At 51.8% G+C, this 23,731-nt stretch overlaps 1 protein-coding gene across 1 annotated transcript in view; it reads left to right on the top strand.

The window, feature by feature from the left end:
- Positions 1 to 23,731, top strand: part of SCNN1G (sodium channel epithelial 1 subunit gamma) — a 33,285-nt gene that overhangs the window by 1,295 nt on the left and 8,259 nt on the right. Inside the window, exons 2-12 of the mRNA XM_019649922.1 lie at positions 3,176 to 3,523; positions 5,416 to 5,719; positions 7,128 to 7,318; positions 8,011 to 8,114; positions 10,236 to 10,399; positions 17,820 to 17,918; positions 19,543 to 19,660; positions 20,484 to 20,562; positions 20,642 to 20,699; positions 20,865 to 20,926; positions 23,572 to 23,647. Coding sequence (XP_019505467.1) covers positions 3,207 to 3,523; positions 5,416 to 5,719; positions 7,128 to 7,318; positions 8,011 to 8,114; positions 10,236 to 10,399; positions 17,820 to 17,918; positions 19,543 to 19,660; positions 20,484 to 20,562; positions 20,642 to 20,699; positions 20,865 to 20,926; positions 23,572 to 23,647 — 1,572 coding nt within the window. The 5' untranslated portion in view covers positions 3,176 to 3,206. The remainder of the gene's footprint in view (positions 1 to 3,175; positions 3,524 to 5,415; positions 5,720 to 7,127; positions 7,319 to 8,010; positions 8,115 to 10,235; positions 10,400 to 17,819; positions 17,919 to 19,542; positions 19,661 to 20,483; positions 20,563 to 20,641; positions 20,700 to 20,864; positions 20,927 to 23,571; positions 23,648 to 23,731) is intronic.

Genomic DNA, 23,731 nt, shown 5'->3' with positions numbered 1-23,731 from the left:
GCAAACACTTGAAGGGTGTTCGGTTGATTCTCTCCCGCGGCTTCAGCCGGGGCTGTCTGTCCTTCTGCTACAGGACAACGCCCGATCGCTCTGCTCTGAGCCGGGTTTGCAGAGTTGCCCGGAGGAGCTGGGGTCCCCGGGTGCTCGAGTTCCCTCGCTGGTAGGCGGGGCCAGGGGCCAGGGGTGGGCGAGCAGGCTGCAGTAGAGTCACCGTCATGAGCCAGGACCCTGGAATTTGAAAAACTCCTTCCTGCCCGTGGGACCTTGGGCAAGTTCCCCAACCTCGCTGCACCTCAGTTTCCTCCTCTGTGAAATGGGGACAGTCCTAGTACCTTATTATAATCATAGTGAGGATTCAAGAAGGTCGTGTATAAAAGAGCTGAGTAGGGTGCCAGGGGGGAAAGCAAGGGACCAATAAATGATAGCTGCTATTATTGCTATTATTATTGTTATTATTATTATTTTATTATTATATTGTTTATTATTATTATTTGAGGAGCAGCATAGCTAGCAGTTAAAAGCATGGACTCCTGGGTTCAGATCCCAGCTCAGCCACTCTCTAGGGTGACCTTGGGCAAGCTACTTAGCCTGTCCGAGTCTGTTACATTTGTATCATGGAGGGAACTAAGGTACCTACCTCAGAAGATTGTTATGGGAATTAAGTGTGTTAACACCGCTAAAGTGCTCAGAAGTGAGGGCTGTGGGTCGGCTATGAATTCTTCCATTTAACCAAGCAGCTACAACCTTGCTTTGCTTTGAATTTGAAATATTATTTGTGCCGACACTGATCCGTTTTGTGATGAGAGACGTGGGTTTTCTTCTTTCCCCTGTGGCCTCACTGACGCTGGCAGCTGGTCTGCTGGGGTCAAGGTTAGTCCCGGAGAAGGGGCTGATGGGACGGAGGGGCCCCAGGAGTTGCCTTCAGTGAGAAGAAGGAAGGTTGGGAACAGGAGCTTTGGAGGAGGGGAAAACCTTTCTTTTCATGTGGCAGAAAATTGAATCTGCACCTAGGTTTTTCAAACAAACTCTTGCTAACATTTTTGCCTTTGAATTGCAGTGAGAGAGGAGGTGGGGATGGGCAATATTTTAAATCATAAAATGAATTCCACTCCTCTCGGCCAGAGGTGAGTGACATGATTCTGAGGGTCAGAGAGGGTTTCCTTCCTCCTAGCCGGATTGTGTATACCTTTGGGGTGGGGTGGGGTGCAGTTTGGAGCGGTTTAGCTGCCTCTGGATATCTCCCCTCCATCCCCAGCACTCTAATTCCTTTGCATCCTAAACCTGAAACCCATGAGCATCATAAGTTTGAAAGCCTGCCAGCTTTTCTCTCACTCCCAATTTTGGATGATATCTCATGGGTTGAGGAGGGAGCAAAAAATAACTCATGGAGTCCAGAATCCTGCCTGAAGAGCTGGATGGGGCACACTGAGGTTCTTGTCTCAGACGCAGGCCCTCTGTGGGGAGCCCCTTCATATCCTACTCCACATTGGAGCATGTGTCATTTGCCTCTGTCACTCATGGTCGGCACAGGGGACAGAGTGTTCGTATCTCCTCCTCTATACCAGTGCTCACACTGGTGGGACGTGGTCACTTAGCTATCCAGACTTTGCAAACCAAGTGGCCCAGGACCCCATCTCTTTCCTTCGCCTTTTAGTCCCCGGAGCTGCTAATTAACTGCCTAGGGTGTGTGTGGGGTTTTTTTTGGGGGGGAGGGGAGGAAGCACCCAACACAATACCGGCCCCTCCCAGGCATGTAGCATGGTGGTAAAGGCTGAGGTTCTAATCCAGCACCTCCGTGTAGGATCGCCACCTCTCTGAGCTCCTTTGCCTCCTCTGTGACATGGAGATAATACCGTGTTTCCACGAAAATAAGACCTAGCCGGAGAATAAACCGTAGCACCCCTCACATGAGGATTTTATGACTTGTTATGGGGAGAAGGGTGCCTTTTCCACAAACCCCTTCAGCTTAAAATATTCAGTATGCCAAGGTGTCATATTTTGGCACCTAAAATCATGCGAGGGCTTATTTTCCGGCTAGCTCTTATTTTCAGGGAAACAGGGTAATAGTACCCCTACTTGCAGGGCTATTGAGACATGAAATGAAATATACGTAGATTACATGTATATAGATATAGTTATGAGACTATATTATCTCATGTTATAACTATATATCTCATGTTATGAGACTATAACATCTCATGTTATAATCATGAGATGACCCTACATACACACACACACACACACACACACACATATATATATATATATATGAATTCATTTCTAAAAAGAATGTTATTTCACATCTGTAATTGAACTTTCTGTAATTGAGCTGCACCACATACATTGATGGATGTGGTAATTTGCTTTCCAACACTCTCCCCGAAACAAAACTGTTATTAAATCAAAGTGTACTCTATCTTAGAATCAAGGAACTGTGACCCAGCCCCGGGCAAATATTAAGTGGCTGATAGTCGTAGGCTATTGTTCTATCAGGTGACTTAGGAACACGAAGGGCTTGACTATAACGAGAAGAAATGAAACAGAAACTTTGCACTTTCAGTAAAACCACAGGAGAAGGGCCCAGAAGACACAGCCGGCCAGGAAAGGACTGAAAATGATCCAAGAGGACTGTCGGGAAGTTCTCCTGGCCGATTTTATCTGTCAGCATTGATTGGCGGAGCGCTTGCTCTGTGCCAGCCCCTGAGCTGGGCACTAGAGGGCAGGACGACCTAGGAATGCTGCCCTCCTGGAGGGCAGGCTAATGGAGGCGACAAGGTGACAAGGCCCAGGGGACAATACTCAGTCACCTCGAGGCATAGGAGGTGCTGAGGCTGACTGGGTTGCTCAGAGGCCTCCTGCCTCAGGCACCAGGGGAAAGGTTCTTTAAACCTGTGCAGTGATTCACAGGTTAAACCTTACCCAGCCCCCACATGCCCGGCCTGGGGTCCACTAGAGGAGGAGGCAGCTCTTTGGCACATGTGGTTGCCAGCGTACAAATGTCCTGGAGAACAGGCCAAGGCCTCCGGCTGCAGACTGTCCAGCCCAGAGAGGGAAACGGGAAGGAGGCTTCCGAGGGCACATGGGCTGGTGTTTCCCAGTGCCCGGCCTCTGTGCCCGTGCCCGCAGGCCTCGGGGTGCCAGCTCACTCACCTGCCTTTCCTCTCTGCGCCTGCAGCCCACCTGCCCTTCCAAGTGCCAACCTCGCCATGGCTCCCGGAGAGAAGATCAAAGCCAAGATCAAGAAGAACCTGCCGGTGACAGGGCCTCAGGCGCCCACCATCAAGGAGCTGATGCGCTGGTACTGCCTGAACACCAACACCCACGGCTGCCGCCGCATCGTGGTGTCCCGTGGCCGGCTCCGGCGCCTGCTCTGGATCCTCTTCACGCTGACCGCGGTGGCCCTCATCTTCTGGCAGTGCGCCCTCCTTGTCCTCTCCTTCTACACCGTGTCCGTCTCCATTAAAATCCACTTCCAGAAGCTGGACTTCCCTGCAGTCACCATCTGCAACATCAACCCTTACAAGTAAGAGGCGGGAGCAGGGACCCCACTGCAGACGCCATGGCCCCTCTTCAAGGGGCACACGCCAGCCTGCAGACTTGCTTTTTAGAAATCCGAACCCATTGCCGACATTGGTACACCGCCCTCCCCCAAGTTCTGAATCTGGACCAAGTTTTCAATCCATCAGCTGCTTCTGAGGGTGGGCTAGCCCAGGGAAGGCAGGAAGGGGAGGCTGCAAGGATCAGGTTCACGTGAAGGGTAAACCCAGGATGAGCTATCACCTCCCCTCACCCCTGACCTTGGACACACACACACACACACACACACACACACACACACACACACGTGTGCGCGTGTGCACGGCCCAGTTTAGCCATTTCCTCTGATCGTTCCAAGCTCACACCCTCACTCTCCCCAGATGGGAGCTCAAGGCTGACTCACAAGTGACACCCGGGTGACTTCCAGAAGCATCTCAGCTGCCCCAAATCCTCACCTGAGTGAACCCAGCCCCACTAATTGAGCTCATTGGACTCTGGGCAGAATCAGCCCTCGGTACTGCCCTATCGTCTGCCGCGGGACCTGTTCTAAATGGGTCATTGGCATCTTTCTCAGGATTATTGAAAACTGGTCTGTGAGGCAGATCAGAATCTTTCAGGATTTGTCAGAGCAGGTGTGGGAGTGGAGAGATGGGACGAGCAGAGGAGGGAGATCATCAAAGGGAACTAGCTGCTCTGGAGTCATGAGTTGATGGCAGAGCTGAAAACCAAAGTCAAGTCCAAGACTCATTCCCCATCTCAAAGTCTTTCTTTTCTTCCTTTTTTTACCCCCTGCTTCCTCCCTTCCTTCCTCTCTCTCCCTCCCTCTCTCCCTCCCTCCCTTCTTTCTTCCTTCTGTTGATTACTTATTTCATAATCCTCTAGAAATTATCACACACTATGCTCTGTTCTGGGGCATAGAACTGAACAACCCAATCACAGTCTTTGTCCTGATGGAAGTGACGTTGTACTAGAGGAGTGAAATCCTAACAAATATAATTAACATTAATAAAATTAATAATAGTGACCATTGAATTAGATGATAGATCAATAGATGATAGATAGATCAGTAGGTAGGTAGGTAGGTAGGTAGGTAGATAGATAGATAGATAGATAGATAGATAGATAATACGTTCATTGCCTCTTCCCAATAACCCCATTTTACAGATGGGGAAACTGAGGCTAAGTGACTTTTCTAAGGTACACATCCAGAACCAGGATGGGGAACTGGAAGCCCGTAGACTCTCTGGAGTTTATGTGCTCGGTCATTATGCTGTGCTGCGTATGCACAGAGCAAGGAGGAGAGAGAGAGGGCAGAGTTAAGAAGGAGGCCAGCACCATTTGGTATTGTGAAAATTAAAAGATGGCGTCGTGATGCTTCAAGCAGTCGACTCCCCTGTCAGTCTTCTGTGTTCTTGGGGTTGTCATGGTAACCATGACACCTCTTCTCTCCCAGCACTGTTTCCTGGAGAATTGCAGGGCAGGGGAAAATGTGCTGGGTGGGGACAGAGCCTGCCCCCTGGGTAGACTCCCAGGCTTCAGTTATTTACTTGTCCTCACTGTGGCTGGTTTGGGGAGGCACCTACAGTCACCACTCCTGAAATGCTGGTTGGGGCAAACTCATCAACACACCCCGAGAGCAAGCAGACAGCATGGCAGAGGTGAAGCCACAGGAAGTCACACAAGGGTCACCCAGGGAGCTGTCCCCATTCACACGAGCCAGCGGTCACTTTGGATGGGGCATATCAGAAAAGGTCTGGTCGCCTCAGCCAAGGGGACGGGAACAGCAGGCACAGGGCTGACACGCGTGGATGGAGAAGGGCCAGCAATGTGCCAGAGGGGCCTCAGCTCTCCCCGCTTTCCCCCTCCCCACCTTGGCAGGTACAGCGCCGTGAGGCCCCTTCTAGCCGACCTGGAACAGGAGACCAGAGCGGCCTTGAAGACCCTCTATGGCTTCTCGGAGATTGAGTCTCGGAAACGCCGAGAGGCTGAGCCCTGGAGCTGGGCATGGGAGGGCGCCCATCCTCGATTCCTGAACCTGATCCCATTGCTGGTCTTCAAGGAAGGTGAGACCAACACGGCCACCGACTTCCTCACCGGGCGGAAGCGGAAAGTCAGTGGAAACATCATTCATAAGGCATCGGACGTCGTGCATGAGTCCAAGGAGGTGGTGGGCTTCCGGCTGGTGAGTGCACGTGCTCACGGTTTGTGGGGGGGGGCATGGGTGGGCTGGGGGAACTGGGTGCAGGGAGGTTTCTCCTTGACCGTTAGCCCCCAGTGACCCGCTGGAGGAAACACACCCAGTCAGGGTGAATCAGCCGCAAACAACTGAAGCGGACATAGGCCATCTTAAGCAGAAAGCAAACGTCCTTGAAGGTGACCAGTAGCTTACGGAGGCCTCTGAAAGGACGGGCATTAGGGAAGATCTAGGGGTCTTGGTGGCAAGAAATGATGGAATGTCATTTCAGATACTGCAGCTGGATTAAATATGCTTGGACTGTTTTCAGTCACTTTGTTCATCCACCAATGTTCGTCACATTGGACTCTCTGATGGCCAAGCCTGGGTCGCCTGTTGGCTCGCAGAGGGCGGGTATCTTGATGGACAGTCTTTCCAGACTGTATCCAAAGGGGGAAAGCAAAATTCTACCAAAGCGAAACCGGGGTGCAGATACCAGAAGGAGGAAAATAAGTAATAATCAGCAGAAACACCCGATGTTCCCTGCATCACTCGCCTTCATGAGGGGCTCTGGCCTGACTTATCTCTGCTCTTGGCCCCATTTGAGGTACTCGGAAGAAGCAGCCATTCACCAAAAACGAGTTCCATGACCCGCCCCTGGCAAACTCACTCAGCACCCTGCTTCCATGCCCCACCCTCACTACAGGACTAACGCCACTTCTAGACCTGGTGGCTGTAGCCTTGAGAGCTGATTGGGGGATTCATGGCCCCAGTCCCAGATGCTGAAAAAATGTCCCTTAATCACTGTCCTGGGTCCTTTCATTAGATACCCACAGGGTTCCCTTTGACACCAAAATCAATCCTTTGACATCTGTCTTTTAGGGGCGTTTCCAAGCCCTGTGTGATGAGAACATCTGGAATGTGCCACTGTTTCCCGATAAAGCTCTCGTTGTTGTATATATTTAGAGTGCTGCACCTCCCAACTCCCATACGAGGTTGGGAGGGATGGTATTGTCGTCAGCATTTTTGTCGGTGAAATGATGGATACAAAATGGCTCAACCAAAGATCCCTCAGCGAAGCAGGGTCAGAGTCTGGGCTGGAATCCAGAGTTGTAGGCTGTGGAGCCAGTGGGAGATGGTGAGGGTTGCAGAGGAACTCAGGGGCGACGCTCAGCCAAAGTCCGGGTGTCTGGGGACACTGAAGAAGCTGGTTTTGCTTTTTGCCTGATAGGGAGTCACGTCCTTCTTGGTCCTTAAGGGTTGAGGATGATGCCTTCCAGCCCCCAGATGTGCGGAGAAGCCCATCCTTGCTCAGAGCCCCTTCCTGTCCCCCTGAGTATCTGGCCTAGAGCCTCAGTTCATCTGAAGGCCGCTGTAGGGCCGGAGGCTTCAGCCTGGTGTCTCTGCTTGTTCACAGTGTTCGAACGACACATCCCACTGTGCCGTGTACACCTTCAGCTCAGGGGTCAACGCCATCCAGGAGTGGTACAAGCTGCACTACATGAATATCATGGCACAGGTGCCCCTGGAGAAGAGAATCGACATGAGCTACTCTGCCCAGGAGCTGCTGGTCACCTGCTTCTTTGACGGCGTGTCCTGCGATGCCAGGTCAGGAGGACAGGGCTGCTTTCCCCGCTCTGGGAACCGGGCCCCTCGCATGTCCTGCAGCTCAGCTGTAGGTCTGGGGAGGGAAAGACACTCTTCTCACTGCCCCTGCTCTTTGGGAAACAGCGTACATAGAAGCTTGGCTCCAGTCAGTCAGGAAGATGGACGTGGCACAGGGTCAGAATGTCCTGAAATGCATTCAATTCCTCATAAAAAACAGAGTAGTTGATGGTGTACGTGTACTACCCTGTATGTGACCATTATGCATACCAATGACTGAGAACCACTGGGCTAGTATAGAGGAGGGACAGACAGAGGAACTCTGTGAGGTGATTCCTCCCCTGGGGATCATTTCCTAACGGGGGATTGGCATGGGAAAATGTCAAGTGTTGGCTGAGAACTTCAAGAGGAGAGGCATTGGGGGCAGACATATGGCACAGGAGATGCCAAGTCAGGATGGAGACAGAGACGAAGCGTTAAGAGGGAGCACAGAAAGCAGAGAGCTGTTCTGCCAACGCATCAGCCTGGATGAGGGGCCTTGTTTGTCGTCTCTCAGAGGAACGGTGGGGAACGCGAGTCACATCCATCATCCACTGCCTGCAAAAGGGAGTCGGCCCCGTGGCCAGACATCGGCTCTGATGCACCAGGGGAGTTCCCAGCACAGCCCCTTCTGACCCCCTGCTCTTCCTCCGTAGGAACTTCACGCTTTTCCACCACCCGATGTATGGGAATTGCTACACATTCAACAATAAACAAAACGAGACTATCCACAGCACCTCCATGGGAGGCAGCGAATATGGTAAGAAAATCTGCACCGAGGAGACCCTGGGGCGGCAGGGTGACTGGGGGTGTTTGAGCCCCCGGAAGTACAGTCTCTGTCCACATGGGACAGCACTTGTCCTTTTGCATTGTCCCCATCAGGGTCCCCATTGGTTCCTTCCTTCTTTATTAGTCTGGCCTGTTTTCCTTTTTTGACATCTCCTCCTTTCCTTTGAGAGAGAGTCAGCGACGTGGCTGGGGTTCCCTCTCCTGGGAAACCAGTCTGGTTTAAGCTTGTAGCTGGAGTGAGTAATGCTGGGCAGGTGGACTTAAAGCCAGGTATGCTGGGCAGGAGATTAGGGAGGCAAACACACCTTGATCTTGGCTAAGAGGACAGGCTCCGGAGCCAAAACCCAGCTCTGCCGCTCAGTGTGTGGCCATGCACAAGTCACTGCCCTTCACGTGTGGACTGAGGGTATAATAGTAATAGGAGCTCTGGAATAAGGTCCCTGAGAGAGCTGAGAACGTGGAAAGCACTTAGAATGAGACCGGACACAGACATGATCAGTCTGCTCTGGTGGCAGTCTGCACACGGGTGGCTTAAACAGCAGACATGGATTTCTCACAGTTATAGAGGCCTGAAGTCCAGGATCAAGGTGCCGGCCACTTTGGTTGCTGGTGAGGCCTGTTGCCCTGGCTTGTCGGTCAGCCGCCCTCCTCTGGGGCCCTCACATGGCCTTTCCTCTGTGGCGTGCAGAACGAGAGCTTGCTCCAGTGTCTCTTCTTCTTCTTATAAGGACACCGGTCCTATGGGATCAGAGCTCCACGCTTATGACTTCCTCTAACCTTAATGACCACCCTAGAGACCCCATCTCCAATTATAGTCACAGTGAGGGGTAGGGCTTCAGGATATGAATTTGAGGGGGGTTGCGAAGGGGACTCAATTCAGTCCACAACACACACGAAGCACACAGAAATGCTAGCTGTGGCTGTCATTTGTGCTGTCACTGCCATTCCTACTGAGCATAGCTGCTCTTCTACCATTGCTGTTGCCACCGTTGCCACCCACGGTGCCGCCACTGCCTCCAGTATGACTGCTTCTCCTGCTCTACTGGTGATCTGTGGGAAGCTGGAAACTCAGCGGCTGGCCTGGCTGACCCACAAAAGGAATCCTTGAAAGGTCCTCAGCACGTGGAACGTGACCGATACACAGACATGCTCCCAAAAGGACAGACAAGGCCTTGTCACGGAGGAAAGCCCTACTTGGACTCCTAGGCTTGGTTACTGCACAGTCTGGGTTCTTTCCAAGTCTGCGAGAAACCATGGTCCCGTGGGAAATAGCAATTAGGGAGCTGGGAGCCGGGAGCTGAGCGTCCCCAGTCCTGGCTTTTCCCCCGTGAGGACTGTGGGATGTTGAGGAAACCGCTTTCTCACTGTGGGCTTCGGTTCCACTATCTACAAATAGAAGAAGTCAGAACTGCCCTCCACATTCCCTTCTTTCGGCCCATGTCGGCCCTGCTCCCCCGTTCCTTCGTTTACCAAACATCGAGTAGCAGCTGTCTGCTGTGTCATCAAAGCCTTGACAGCCACGGTCAGATTAATGGATTTATTCTAGAGCATTCCCACACATCCAATGAGCTGCCGCTGAAGGGTTATGAGGCAAGGGGGTGACCTGCTTTGATTTCTGATTTTAAAAGGTCCCTCTGGCTGCTGGGTGCAGAATAGACAGCAGGGGAGAATGGGAGCGGGGAGAGAAGTTGGAGCGGGGGTCAGATACCCCATTAGTGCTTCGTCTTGTCCCTGGGCGCCCTCCATGAGGCGTTAAGCAGCCACAGCTCTGCACGTCTGCTTGGATGGTCAGCAGAGCTCCCCATCTCAATGGACCCCGTGGAGATGTCCATCCCAGGCAGGGTGTCAGGCAGTTCCCTTACGCTCAGCAGAACTGCGATAGTGACACTGTTTTTGAGCCCCTATTTTGTGCTAAGCCCTGGGGGACACAACTGCTAATCCGTGGACCTTCCGGCCTCGCCCCTGCCCACCTGTCACTTGTTGGGAATGCTGGGGTCATGGTTGGGAGGTTTCCAAGGCAGAGGGAGAGGCAGGCTGCCCCCGGGAACGTTCTCCTAGCCTTTGGCCTCAGCAGGCTGCCTTCTCTTCCCAGGGCTGCAGGTCATCTTGTACATAAACGAGGAGGAGTATAACCCCTTCCTGGTGTCCTCCACGGGGGCTAAGGTGATCGTCCATCGGCAGGATGAGTACCCCTTCATCGAGGACGTGGGGACAGAGATCGAGACGGCGACAGCCACCTCCATAGGGATGCACCTGGTAAGTCTGATTTCTGTAGACGCCGCGAGAAGCGCAGATTTTTTTCAAAGATAACCAGTGAGGTGCAGCTTACGGAAATGAGCGTCTGTTTCCAAAGGCAGCATGCGCCTGTATTTTCCTGTGGTCACCGCTCTGGTCATTCCAGTAGTTACACTGAAGCCTGTCTGTGTATCTTCTGTATGGACGAGCAAGGACAGGATGCCATCTGGGGAAAGAATTTGAAGGAAGTTTCCTTGTTCCAAAGACATCCGCGTTTGTGGAACTTGTGCTGGGAGCAAGGCATCAGACATGTTTTTCCCAGTAATAGAAATCAAGTAGATTAACACCTTCCTGGGTCACCCAGAGGCTTCGGCGGCCTGTTTCAAGGCTAATGGAAGTCACTGGACCATCAGAGGTCTAAGTGCCCATCACACTTCCATCCGTTTCACCTCATTTACCCCCTTCTCCTTCAAGTCTTTGACCTTCTCTGACCTCCCTGGGTGCTGAGAACACACACCTATCAACTGAAGCACGTCTGGGTTGCAGACTCCATCCCGAGTCCCCTGTGCCCAGTGGGAGCAGAAGGGCAAAGCAAGAAACATGCTGTAATCCTGGGGTGTTTTATGCCTCTCTCTCTCTCTCTCTCTCTCTCTCTCTCTCTCTCTCTCTCTCTCTCTCTCTCTCTCTCTCTAAGGTTGACTCTTAAGAACTTATTTAAAGGGAGAATATACACACAGTAAAAAACCCAAACCATAACAAGGAATACACCCCTTTCCATCCTGACCTCCGGCCCCTCTTTTCTCTCGCTGCTGCTCGTGTGTGTTAGCAGAGGTGTCATAGTGTCCTCCAAGTACGTGCATCTGGGGACAGCACTTCTACGCAAACACGAAATACTGCTCCGCCCTATTTTTCACATGATACTTTAGCTTGGCAAGGGTTCCTTGTCATCCGCATAAACCTGCCTCATTCTTCTTAAAGACCCACGACACTCATTGTGTGGCTAAGTGACGGAGCCACTTCCCTCTTGACAGACAGTAGGTCCTTTCTAGGCACAACTAGAAGTAATGTGCTATGTGATGTGCATTTGGTCACTTCCTAGAAGGACATCAAAGATTATGTGTGTATAAGCCACGTGTCCCAGTAGCTGGTCCCCTCCCCCTCTCACCAACACAAGTATTAACCAACTTTTAATCTTTGCTAATCTGTTGAGAGAAAAATGGTATCTATTATCATTTTAATTGACACTCCTTAGTGGCTTGTTGTTGTTTTTTACCTGTTTGTGGGGGGGAGAAATGTCCTTATGGACTGTCTGTGAGGCCTTTTTTTATACCCAACCTTACTGCCCCGAGTTAAACTTCTCAGCTTTCACTCCTCACAAATGTGTCCTCCAGAGCCATGATTTCCAAACCTGGGTGAGTATCAGCCTCAGATCTGCTGAGCCTGACTCTCTGAGGGACAAGCCCAAGGATCTGTGCTTTTACCAAACTCCAGTGGTTATTCCAAGAGGCAGCAAAGCCAGGAACCTCAGCTTTTGAAACCTGAGTAGCTCAGCATGAGAGGAGAAGCAAAGTGTGTCTCCCCAAACAAGAGTCAAACTCGAAGGACACAAAAGGTTTAGCACGGCCACAGATGGTGGCTTTGTGTTGGGTTTGAAAGCGATATGGTTGCCATTGGGCTGGTATATCTATCCATTATTTATCCATTCAACACATATTTTGTCAGCCCTTCTATGTGCGGGACACTGGAGCACATCAGTGCAGAAGACACTGTCCTGATGGAACTTAGAGTCCAGCAAAGAGGACCAATAACAGGCAGAAAATTACACAAACGATTAATTATAATCTTCCTAAGTGCTAAGAAGGAGAAACGCAGGACTCATGACAGCATATCATGGGGAGCCTGACCTAGGGCTTTTTTATGGGGTGGGGGGCGTTGTGGAGTTCAAGGAATGCTTTCCTGAGGAGGTGATACTGATGTTGAGACAGCAGAGATGATGAGTTGGAATGGGGGTACCCCAGAGGAAATGTGTGGCTTCAGTGCCTCATGGGTCAAACCACAGGGGAACCCTAGACAGGAGAAGCTGTCAGGATGGTGGTCTGCGAACCCAAGGGAGGCACATTGTTTAGGGCCTTTGTTCTAACGTGGGAAGTTTGTTCCACCGTGAGACGTGTTATGTACCAACTCGGCAGTGTGAATGCCAATTGCCCAAGAAAAAAATCTTGAGCCCCAACCTGCTCAAACCGTGGCTTGAAAAGGCTTTGTGGTTCCACTTAAGGACCTGAGTCACTGAATCCTCTGTTCACCCAGCTCCTGGATCAGAATAGCGAACACTCTGGGCCAACACTTCCCATGCAGCTTTATCTGCACCCTGAAGAAAGACCTGGAATTTGTAACACATCCTCCCCTTACCCTCTCACTCCCTCCCTCCCATCTGCCTCTCCCAGTGTCTGCAGACTTGGAGGGGACTTACAGAGCTTGGAAAGGTCCGAGAACCAAGGAATTCTGCCCTCTGGTTTTCTGCTTAGAAGTACCCACCACGTGGTTACGCAAATGTTCTCTTTACCAATGGTGGGTAAACAAAGCTATGGGTGGGTTTTTGGCTACACCTAATTTGAGATGTATAAAATCAAAGCCACAGAACAGGGTCTGTCAGCTCTAAGTTCTGATTTATGAGCATTTAAAACAACAAAAACCGGGATTACTAAGAGGTCAGCCGGTAGTCACTAAGCATAAGGTCAAACAAACTAGACTTCCTTCCTTTCTGATTTGTGCTTTATTTATTTGTTGCATGGGCGTGCTAAGCTGGGAGACACAGCAGTGGGTCAGGCAGCTGGTTAAAACATGTCTCCATTCATTGAGGGATGGTGTGTGCAAGCACTGGCTATTCAGAGAGAAATACAACAGCACACCTTACCTTTAGATCTTACCTCTAAGAGGAGAAGTCAACACACCTTTGCAATGCAGTTCCCAGCTCTGTGGGGATAGGGATCTTTTCTGCCTTGTTCCCAGGTTCAGCTCCTAGAACACAGATCCAAATACTGTTGGATGAATGGATGGATAGACAGGTAGATGGATGGATGGATGGATGGAAGCCCAGACAGAAGCTATTGGTGAAGGCTTTCAGATGATGGATTCTTGAAAGACAGAACTCTATCTCAGGCAAATGCCGTCAGGAAAGAATAGCCCAGACAAAGGGCAGAGCAGCTACAAGGTGGTCACAGAGGATTTTAAGCCGTGTCATGAAACTTTTTGAAAAATCGCTTCGACTGAAGGGCAATCAGGTTACTGGAGGCAGCACATTCCCAGTAATTCCAGAAAGAAATGACACGCACCTTCACTGAGGCAGTGGCGGTGGGGATGGGCAGAAGTGGGTGGACCTGAGAGATTACAGCACGGAAGCAGTCGAGCTTGACAACCTACGTCAGTGAGGAAGGGCCAGGGGAAGTTAGATTGATATTCAGGTGCTGGCTTGGGCAGTGGGGTGGATGGCGGTGCCAGGCTCAGGGTCAGGGGCTACAAGGCGAGGGGGGAAGTTTAGAGGAGAAGACAACTGACCACTTCTGCATAGGACGCACCCAAGTTGTGTGCCTTTGGGAAATCAGGTGAAAATGTCCAGTGAGTGGGTGCCATGAACCCAGAGCTCAGGAGGGAATCAGCGGGGGCCGAGGAAGGTGGGTAATGTATGTACTTCTGGACTTAGAAATAAATGCCATCACCCAGGACCTGAGACAGAAGGCAATTGTTTAAGGGCTGAGCAGAAAGAAAATGGAGAAAGAGAGGCAGGTAAATCAAGGAACAGGGTTTCAAGGAAGGTGGGAACCACAGGGCCAAATGCAGTTGAGAGATAAAGGGAGAGAGGTGTCCTCTGGGTTTGGCGACCAAGAGGTCACCCGCCCATGTTCTGAGCCAGAGGACTCCTCAGTGGCAGGAGTGGAGCAGAACCCAAAGGACAATGGGTTGGATCATGAATGGGAGACCAGGAAGAAAGCAGGCAAAAGTGGATAGGTGCCCTGGGGGTGTGGAGCCAGCCCTGCAGGCCGGTGGCGGGGGGACTGCACTGTCATTGTAAACCCTACTGGACATTTTTATCTTAAAGCACAGACACACTTCTTTTCGCAGCGTTTATACGATAGGGATTAAGTGTTCAGACTCTGGAGCCAGACAGCTGGGGTTCAAGCCCCAGCTTTGCGCTTGGCTGCGCCATCTCTGTGTCGTGGTTACTTCGTCCGTAAAATGGAGGGTTGGCCATCATAACGTTACTTCATAGGCTGGCGAGAATTCACTGGGTCGATTTGTGTGAAGCGCTTCGAACGTGCTTCGCAGGTAGTAAGTGACCCCCAAATATCGGCCATCACTATACATTTTCCTTTAAAGGAAAGAGATGTGAAGGGAAGGAAAAGTGAGTTTAAACCGAAAAGAGGGGTTGGGGAAGGTTTTTCTTGTCCTTTACGAGGACACGTCGACCTTTTCCATGTATAGAAAGAGCATTCATTATTTGCCATGTGTTGCAAATATCTTTCCCTGGATGTGCTTTCCTGCTAGTTTTCTTTATGCTACTTTTCCGCCTGCAGAAACCTCTAATGTTTGCATAGTCAAAATGTTTTTCTTCTTTAGTCATTAGGTTTATTGAGGATTTTCCCTCCTTGCGGTCAGATTCAGAGCTGTTTCCTTCCAGTTATTTTATTATTTCATTCAATTCTTTACGCACTCGAATTTTTTTCTGCAGGATGGGAAGTGGAGATAGAATTCCCTTCCTCTAAAGAATTAACAAGTCGTGCTCACCTCATATATTGAGTTACTAGTTCACCCTCCATGGATCAGAAGTGTAAACTTCATCACACACAAATAGCCTTTATGATGGACTACAATATAAAAACAGAACAAAAGGAAAAAGAGTTGAGCCACCACCCATAATTTCATTCTAGGGCATCACGCTGCCACCTGGGCTTTTCCTGGCTCGTTCAGACCCTTAAACACGTGAGCTCAAGGCTCCTGGGCAACAGCCCTCCTCCCCAGGATTCTCAGAAGGAAGCAGATAGAACCTGGTTTGAGAAAGATGGGTCGTGTGTCCCACACATACACCTGCAAACACACATGTGCACACGTGGGCACAGACATGCATGCGTACTCACACATATACACAACATAACGTGCACACATTCACACACACAGATACCCAATTTTTGTGTCCCTCCCTAGGATATAAGCCAAAAATGTTTACCCACCTTGCACAGATCAGCAGCTCTGGAAAGCTGACAGTGGAGTGGAGGAGGCAGGGAAAGAGGGAGAGGCAGAAAGGGGGAGAAAGTGAAGGGGGGAAGGGGTAGGGGGAGGGGAAAAGAAAGGGAGGGCCACAGCACCCTGTCCAGGTTCATCCAGCTGGGGCTTTGGGAAGCTGGGGACCTCTCTTGTACTCTAAAGAGGCCATTTGCCCCATCTGCCCTACCCCCAGTTGCTTCAGGAAACAACCAGAATGACCCAGAAGCTCTGAGTTTGATAAGCATCATTGCAGAGTAAAGGGCCATTGAGCACTCAAAAAGCATAAAAATCAAAAGATGGTATCTGACCATCAGTTTCCTGGAAGTGGCCGGCTCTCCGGGTAGAAGGAACACCAGCCACCTTAGCTGCCTGTACACGGCTCAGCTGAGAGGACAGGCCCTGTCACCACGATTGCCAGGGTGGTACGCTTGCCCCCTCCCCAGGCAGGTAGAGCTCACAGCTGTCACGTTAGGCTCTCAGATGGGACAGCTGAGACAGCTCCGCTGGATTGGGGGTCTCCAAGGAGCACCTTCCCAGGGAGCCTGCTGCTGGGAGAAACTTAAGGGGTGTCATTGAAGGGGGGTGCCCTGAGGGAGGCCACTGCCTGGTATCTCTGTACCCCAGTGCCCAGCCCAGCCCTGGCATGTACGAGAGGCTCTAATTTTGTTTGCTACCCAGCTATTAGAGGAATGAAGTAAGTCTGTTTGTCCTGTACTGACCCAGAAAGTTGCTTACTTTTACTGTTCCTGAGAAGGGGAGCTTGCAGGGCGAAGGGGATGTCTAAGTATGGATGCCTGCCTGCCCGGCCGCCGTCAGGATCTGATGGGTCAGAGTGGGTCCCCTGGGGAAGAGGGGAGACCAGGCAGCTACTCCCCCTTTGTTTGCTTCTCCTGTGGGTTGCGTTTGAGGTCCTCATTGTCACTCAAGGGGGACTACTGGACTAGCAGAAGAACGACGCTTCAAACAGGGAGAAAGTCTAGCCTCAAACTTCTTGGTTCCTTCCCTTCTCACAGTTATCTTTCTCTCTCTCCAGCCGCTCTTCAAAGAAAAAAGAATTTTCTTCCCTCCCACAAACCTGCCACATGTTTTCCCTCTACCTCTGCTTTCAGGGAAAAACAAAACAAAACAAAACTGCGCGTGCACACACTCACACCCACACCCTGGAACCTAGCTATAAGCTGCTCACAATTTATATTCCATTATCGTTCCCTCCTGGGAGACAGTCCCCTTTTTTTTCCCCTTAGTTGGCTTGTCCGGACGGTTTATTTGCAGTGACAAATATTAAGCCAGAGCCACACTGAGTAAACCACAATAAAAGATAGGTTAATAAGGTTTTGGAGCTGCGAGTCACGGTACTCTTACCTCTGGTCAGGGTGTCGTTCTCCTCTGTTGGGCTGCCCGTGTCTCTTTCCACAGAAGTCAGGTTTTCCAAGCGAGTTTCTGGGGCCAGAAGACAAAAGGGCAGGACCTCAGCCCTTCACTGGGACGACGTGCCATGCTGCCACGCAGCACACCGTCACTGCTCACCCTTCTCCTCCTTCCCAGGGGGCTCTCCGTGGGTTTGCTGCCACCCTGAAATCCAACCCAAACCCCAGTTTGTCAGCACGGCCCAGGAGACCGATGGGATCTGCCCTTGGCCTCCCTCCCTGACTGTGTCTCCAGCGACTTCTCTCCCCTTTGCCGTGTTCCAGCTGCCCTGCCCCTCTCCCACCGCCAACCCTTGCCTCTGCCTAATCCTCTTTCTCCGTCTCTCGGCCTGTCCAGCTGTTTCTTGCCATTCCATGCTGAGCCAACACGTCCCTTTCTCGACGGCGTCTTCCCAGTCGCTCTATTGGAAAGACCGCCCCCTCCTCCCTGCCCTCCAGCCTCTCAACGCAGCTCCACGGATCCTTATCCCAAATTACCTTATTGACGTTATTTGCTATTTGACCATTTGGCTACCCTACTAGAATGTAAGCTCCGTGTGGGCAGGGAACGGGTCTGTTTTGATCACTGTTGATTCCACAGCATCTAGAACAGCACCAGGCACCTAGCAGGTGCTCAGTAAATAGTTGTTAAGTGAATGACTAAATGGCTTTCCAGCTCCCCGGGGATTGGGGAAGGGGGGCGGCTGTGAGCAATGCCCTCCCCCACCCCCACCCCTGCCTGGGTTTGGGCTGACTGTGTGCTGCTGTGATTACAGACGGAGTCCTTCAAGCTGGGTGAGCCCTACAGCCAGTGCACGGAGGACGGGAGTGACGTGCCCATCAAGAACATCTATAACGCTGTGTACTCCCTCCAGGTATGGGCTGGAGGGGACACCCAGCCCTGGGTGGTGGCCCGGACAAGGTTATATATAGTCCAAGGTGTGTTCGGGACCAGGAACTCTGGTGAGAACACTTGGGGTTCATCCAACCCCTTCAACAGCAAGTGATGCTGGCTGGTTCCAGTCCCCTTCCATCTGTATGTAACCAGAGCTTAACTGATTCCTTGAGGTTTGCACAGAACACAGTGTACAGCCAGACAGGCCTGCTTCCTACACGGGCCTTGGCGAGTGAGGGACAGAGGGACGCGGTCTGGGAGAGACGCTAGCTGAGAGGTTGTCCGCTTGGCTTCCACACCCTCTCGTGTCCCTCACTTGCTGACGACCTTGGGAAAATTGTGTCATAGCCAACAATCCCAGGGCAGGTTGGACATGATCAGGGGCTGCCAACTGGCAGCCCTAAGCCCCTTCCAGTCTGCATACCTAGTTTTTCTGGCTTGGATGGTGTTTAAAAGACAGAGAATTTCACAAGAAAACCCAAATTCCCAGCTTCTCCCGAACAACCAGATTAGGCCTGTCTTCCTGCAGGGTAAATAGCGAGTGGAATTGCCCCAGTGAAAGAGGCAGGTGTTCCGTGGTTCCTCACTGTCCCCAGCAGCCCTGAGGGTAGGACCTGCATCCCTGGCCCCTGTCGGTATTTGAGTTTTCAACCCTAGAGTGCGATCATCTGTTGCGCCTTGTCTCACGTTCTGGGAGTCTACAGTTCACCTGTGACTGGGGTACCCAGAGAGTCGATGAAAATCATCGCAGCAGTCCAAAACGACCAGGCGCCCTTCCTCACAAAGTCCTCTAGCTTACGTCAGAGCTGAGCTGGCAGGGGGTAGAAACATTGCATGAAAAAACACTGTTAGAGAATGTCTGCTTGTAAGAAATAGAAATGCAATCAAACTGACTTCAAGACCAAAAAAAAAAATAGTCAGCTCAATGGAAAGACACCCTTAGAGAATATTTAGAGTATTTAGCAAGAGAGACTGCCATGTACAAACATTTTACAAGTGTTTCATTTATCAATTCGTTTCATGATCACAACAACCTCACGAAGTAGGCCTTGTTATACTTATTTTAAAGATGAAGAAATCAAAGCATCAGAGAGGTTAAGTAACTTGCCTGAGGTCACACAGCTGGAGGCTGGCAAAGCTGGGATTTGAACTTTGAACCTGAGTAGCCTGCCTTCAGAGCCCCTGCCATTAGCTTTTATGCTAAAGCTTCGTGGATATTGCGGTAGCTTATCATCTGCAAGGATCCAGTGTGGGGGGCTCGGCCCTGAGAATAGGAAAGTTGGAGCCTGTGTTCATTTCTCTGTTTTGTGGCATCTGCTCTAGTTCCCCACTTATCTCTGGGTTGGTGCTCACATGATGGAAAATGGCCACCCCATCCCCAGCTCCACTCAGCCTGGTCTCAACCTGTCCCGTAAGCCTGAATTCTCACAGAATTTTCTAGCTTGGTCTCTTTGGAGTCAGCCCCCTCACCCCTGCCCCGTTGGCTGTGACGTGAGGGGCACGTTCACGTGGGAGGCTGACCCTCTGGACCAAGGCCTAGCGGGGAGGGGGCTCTGGCTTCCAGCACAAGGCGCCTGAGGGCACCGTGGGGTCTCTCGTTTCAGATCTGCCTGCACTCATGCTTCCAGACCAAGATGGTGGAGAAATGTGGGTGTGCCCAGTACAGCCAGCCTCTGCCTCCGGGAGCCAGCTACTGCAACTACCAGCAGCACCCCAACTGGAGTGAGTGAGACCCCCACCCCCAGCCTCGCACACCCCAGGAGCCGGGTCAGCCCAGCCCCGGCGCCAGCCTCTACGGCCTTTTGCCAGAGGGAGGTATTGGTAGAGAGATGTTACCCAGAGTTTTACTCCTCTCACCCAGCCTGGCTTGAATGATGCGTTACGGTTAAGGACCACATGCTACTCGCCAGCCTGTGCTAAGAGCTTGACGGCCTCTGTCAACTCCAGGAGACAGGAACTAGTGATAGGACCCTTTGACAGGACAGGGAACTGAGGATCAGAGAAGTTAAGCAACTTGCCCAAGGCCACACAGCCAGGGAGAAACAGAGCGAGGTTGCCAAGGTGAGGGCTGCCAACTCCCCAACGCCTGTCTCCCAGCATCACAAAGCAGCATTTGTTTCCAGAGGTGCCGTGAAATCAACAGTGATCAAAACAGACCCGTTCCCTGCCCGCACGGAGCTTACATTCTAGTAGTAGGGTAGCCAAATGGTCAAATAGCAAATACGGAAATAAGGTAATTTGGGATAAGGATCCGTGGAGCTGCGTAGAGAGGCTGGAGGGCAGGGAGGAGGGAGCGGTCTTTCCAATAGAGCGACTGGGAAGACGCCATCAAGAAAGGGACGTGTTGGCTCAGCACGGAATGGCAAGAAACAGCTGGACAGGCCGAGAGACGGAGAAAGAGGATTAGGCAGAGGCGAGGGCTGGCGGTGGGAGAGACAGTGGTGGGAGAAACCATTAGAAGGAGATTCTGGGGGCATCCCTGGAGGGCCCCGGGAAGGGCCCTGTGACCCCCGAGGCTCACTCCACCCCGTACCTTGTTTCTCAGTGTATTGCTATTACGAGCTACACCAGGCCTTTGTCCAGGAGCAGCTGGGCTGCCAGTCGATGTGCCGGGAAGCCTGCAGGTGAGTGCCCGTGGAGTGATGGCCGGGCCGGGCCGGGCTGGGCCCAGCCAGCCGCACTCACCCTGCCTTCTTCCCTTAGCTTTAAGGAGTGGACACTGACCACGAGCCTGGCGCAGTGGCCATCTTTGGTTTCCGAGGTACGTTCTTCTACCCTCACTTCCCCCTCGAGCTCCTCAGCCTGGAGCCAGACGTCCTGGCTGGGATCCCTGGGGGAGGCCCAGGGCGGGGGGGCTGGGGCTGCATGCAGGGGGCTGGCCCCGGCCTCTCCAGGCAACCCCAGGCCACTCACCTCTCCATCCCAGAAATGGCTGCTGCGCGTTCTCACGTGGGACCAAGGCCAGCAAATAAAGAAAAAGCTCAACAAGTAAGCTGACCTCCGCCCTGTTTCCTCTGCCGGCCCTGCCNATCACCCCCTTTTCAGAAGCCAGCTCACCACTGTCCCCACCACGTCCCCACCACTTCTTCTGGTGACAACCGACTATCTCACTCACTCACCTGCCTGGCCCCTGTTGGCATTGGACTGTGGGATCCCAGCGACGAATCGTAATTACTAACTGTCATGTATATCTTTCCATTGAACTAGGAGCCAGTTTAGTGAGGGGAGGCAGGGTGGAGGGCACGACAGTACCTGCATCACAGTGTCACACCTGAAGACTCCAGCACGGGGTGCAGAGCGTTCAGAGTTAGGGGAGGAGAGGCTGAAGAGTGCCTGGCCCCCACGCTCACACCTGGTGTGGCAGCCACTTTTTAAAATATCCATTTTCTTCACTGAAGTGTAACCTATGCAGAGAGACACGCACACAGCACAAAATATACAGCGTGATGAATATTTGTCACACACTGAACCCAACTGTGTGCCCCACACCCAGATCAAGAAAGAGTCACCAGCACCCCCAGAAGTCCTTCCCATGTCCCCCTTTCCATCACTAACACCCCCTTCTCCCACCAAGAGTAGCCCCTATCCTGACTTTCAATAGCAGAGATTGGTGTGTCCCATTGCTGTATTTTATATAAATGAAAAAACACAGTGTCTACCATACGCATTCTTTTGCTCACTGTCAGGTTTACGATCCACACATCTTGTCGCCTGTACTTATAGGGGGTTTGTTCTCATTGTCGGTCATGTTCCCATGTGAATATACCACAACTGACTGACCCGTTCTGCCACTGACTTTTGGTAGCTTTGCGTTTGGGGCTGTGACGAACAGCGCTGCTGTGAATATTCTAGTCCATGTCTCTTGTTACATAAAGACACACACACACACACACACACACACGTGTAGCTTTACGCGTATCTTCTTCACGTTGCTGGGTATTTCTCCTGGGAGTACCAGCGGCAGGAGACCAGCGTGCTCCGCAGNATCTCCTCGCTGGCTTCCTCCTTGCCAAACCCTCTTTTCATTCACTCATTCTTTTATTCCACAAATATTTATCGAGCTTGAATCATGAGCCAGGCCCTGAGCTCGGCCCGGGGTTCTCAAATGCTGTGACTGCGGGATGAACGCAAATTTAGCATTGTGGCCTGTGGAGCATTTAACCGAAATCCAGGTCTCATGAAACAGCACCTCCTATGATGCCGAGTGCGCTCGGCTGCTTTTCAGAATAGTGCACGCTAGCGGAGCCTAGCCACCCGCTTCCATCCGTTCCAGATGGTCACGGCACAGTTCTCAATGGCCAGTGCTCATGTCAGCTGATAAAAATTCCAAATGTCTCCGTGGATGCAATCTGGTCTTTTCTCTCCTAGTTCCCTTTGTCAGAGGCACTGGTCATGGCCCGGTACACTTATTTACTGGCTTCCTGATGTATCTTGACCCAGTTGGAAAACGACTCCTCAGAGCCTTGTACTTCTAATCCCACTTGAACTTTCCACATTGAAATTCATTTCCAACGGACCTTTAGCAAAAAGCAGCCAGGCCAGAGTTCAGGGAACCTCAGCAGAGTGAGACAAAGGCGGGAGAGGGTGGGGGAATGGAACCCACATCTCTGTGGGCCAGCGCCGGGCCTGGCCCCGTGGGAACCAGTCTGGCTTCCAACGTGTATTAAACGTTTGGTGCCAGGTGCTTTGTGAGTGCTGGGGGGTCCCATGATGACCGAGCAGACATAACTCCTGTCCCAAGATGCTCACACCTAGTGATAAAAACAGACTCTGACCGAGCAATTGCACACTATGGGACCAGTATTGCCAACCGCTGACCTCCGAGGCTAAGTCAAGCGCCCCAAGATGTAACCCGTTATTTCCAGCTTTTCCGGAAAGGCCCAAATCTCTCTTCTCACACAAAGAGCTCAGTAATAGCTGCCCCACTGGAATCCGTCTGACTTTTCCAGCTTGCCACAGACCTATCAGGAGACAAGTCAGTGCAGCAGTTAAAAGCACAGACTTCGAAGCCTCCTCTCTTGAGGTTCGAGTCCTGGCTCTGCCAATCCTGAGCTGTGTCATCGGGCAAGTTGCTTCACTGGTTCATGTCTTAGTTTCCATACCTCTAAAATGGGGATGATTCAAACACCCTACGTCCCAGGGCTGTGCAAATTAAATGAGTTAATTCACACAAGATCCTTGGCCCAGAGCTTGGCCACACAGGAAGTGTCTGCTAAATGTTAGCTGCTTTAATGGTTATCACCATTATTACCTTATACGCAGCCTACCTCGCTCATTGGCCTGACCTGCCCGTCTCCTGTACATATTTGAGATTGCAATCAAACAACCACAAACGTCAGGGTTTAATGAAAAGCAGGGTGCTGTGAGAGTACAGCTGGGTGGACTGACTTAGGCTGGAGGTTGGGAAATGGTTCTTACTGAAGGAATGACAGGAACCACCAGGGCCACGCTGGTGCTATGCTCTGGGTGTGTAAGGAGCCTGGGGTGCCAGGTCCTAAGACCCCAAGGAGCTCAGAGACTGAGCCGAGCTGGGGGCCAGGCAGGAGGGAGGCAGCCGTGCAGAAGGGCTGGTCACCTGGCCAAGGGCAGAGGTGCCTGACTCACCGTGGCCCTGCCTGTTGGACTTTCTGTAGGACAGACTTGGCCAAGCTCTTGATATTCTACAAAGACCTGAATCAGAGGTCCATCATGGAAAGCCAGGCCAACACCGTGAGTAGCTCCCTTCCGGGACCCGTTCTGGGTCTGCGAATGTGCCCATCAGCCTGGCCTCGGGGAGCAGGTCAGAGCACGGGG

Source organism: Hipposideros armiger, unplaced genomic scaffold (assembly GCF_001890085.2).
Source record: "Hipposideros armiger isolate ML-2016 unplaced genomic scaffold, ASM189008v1 scaffold_135, whole genome shotgun sequence".
In the NCBI taxonomy this organism is placed as follows: domain Eukaryota; kingdom Metazoa; phylum Chordata; class Mammalia; order Chiroptera; family Hipposideridae; genus Hipposideros; species Hipposideros armiger.
This window is presented reverse-complemented; position numbering and strand designations above follow the sequence as displayed.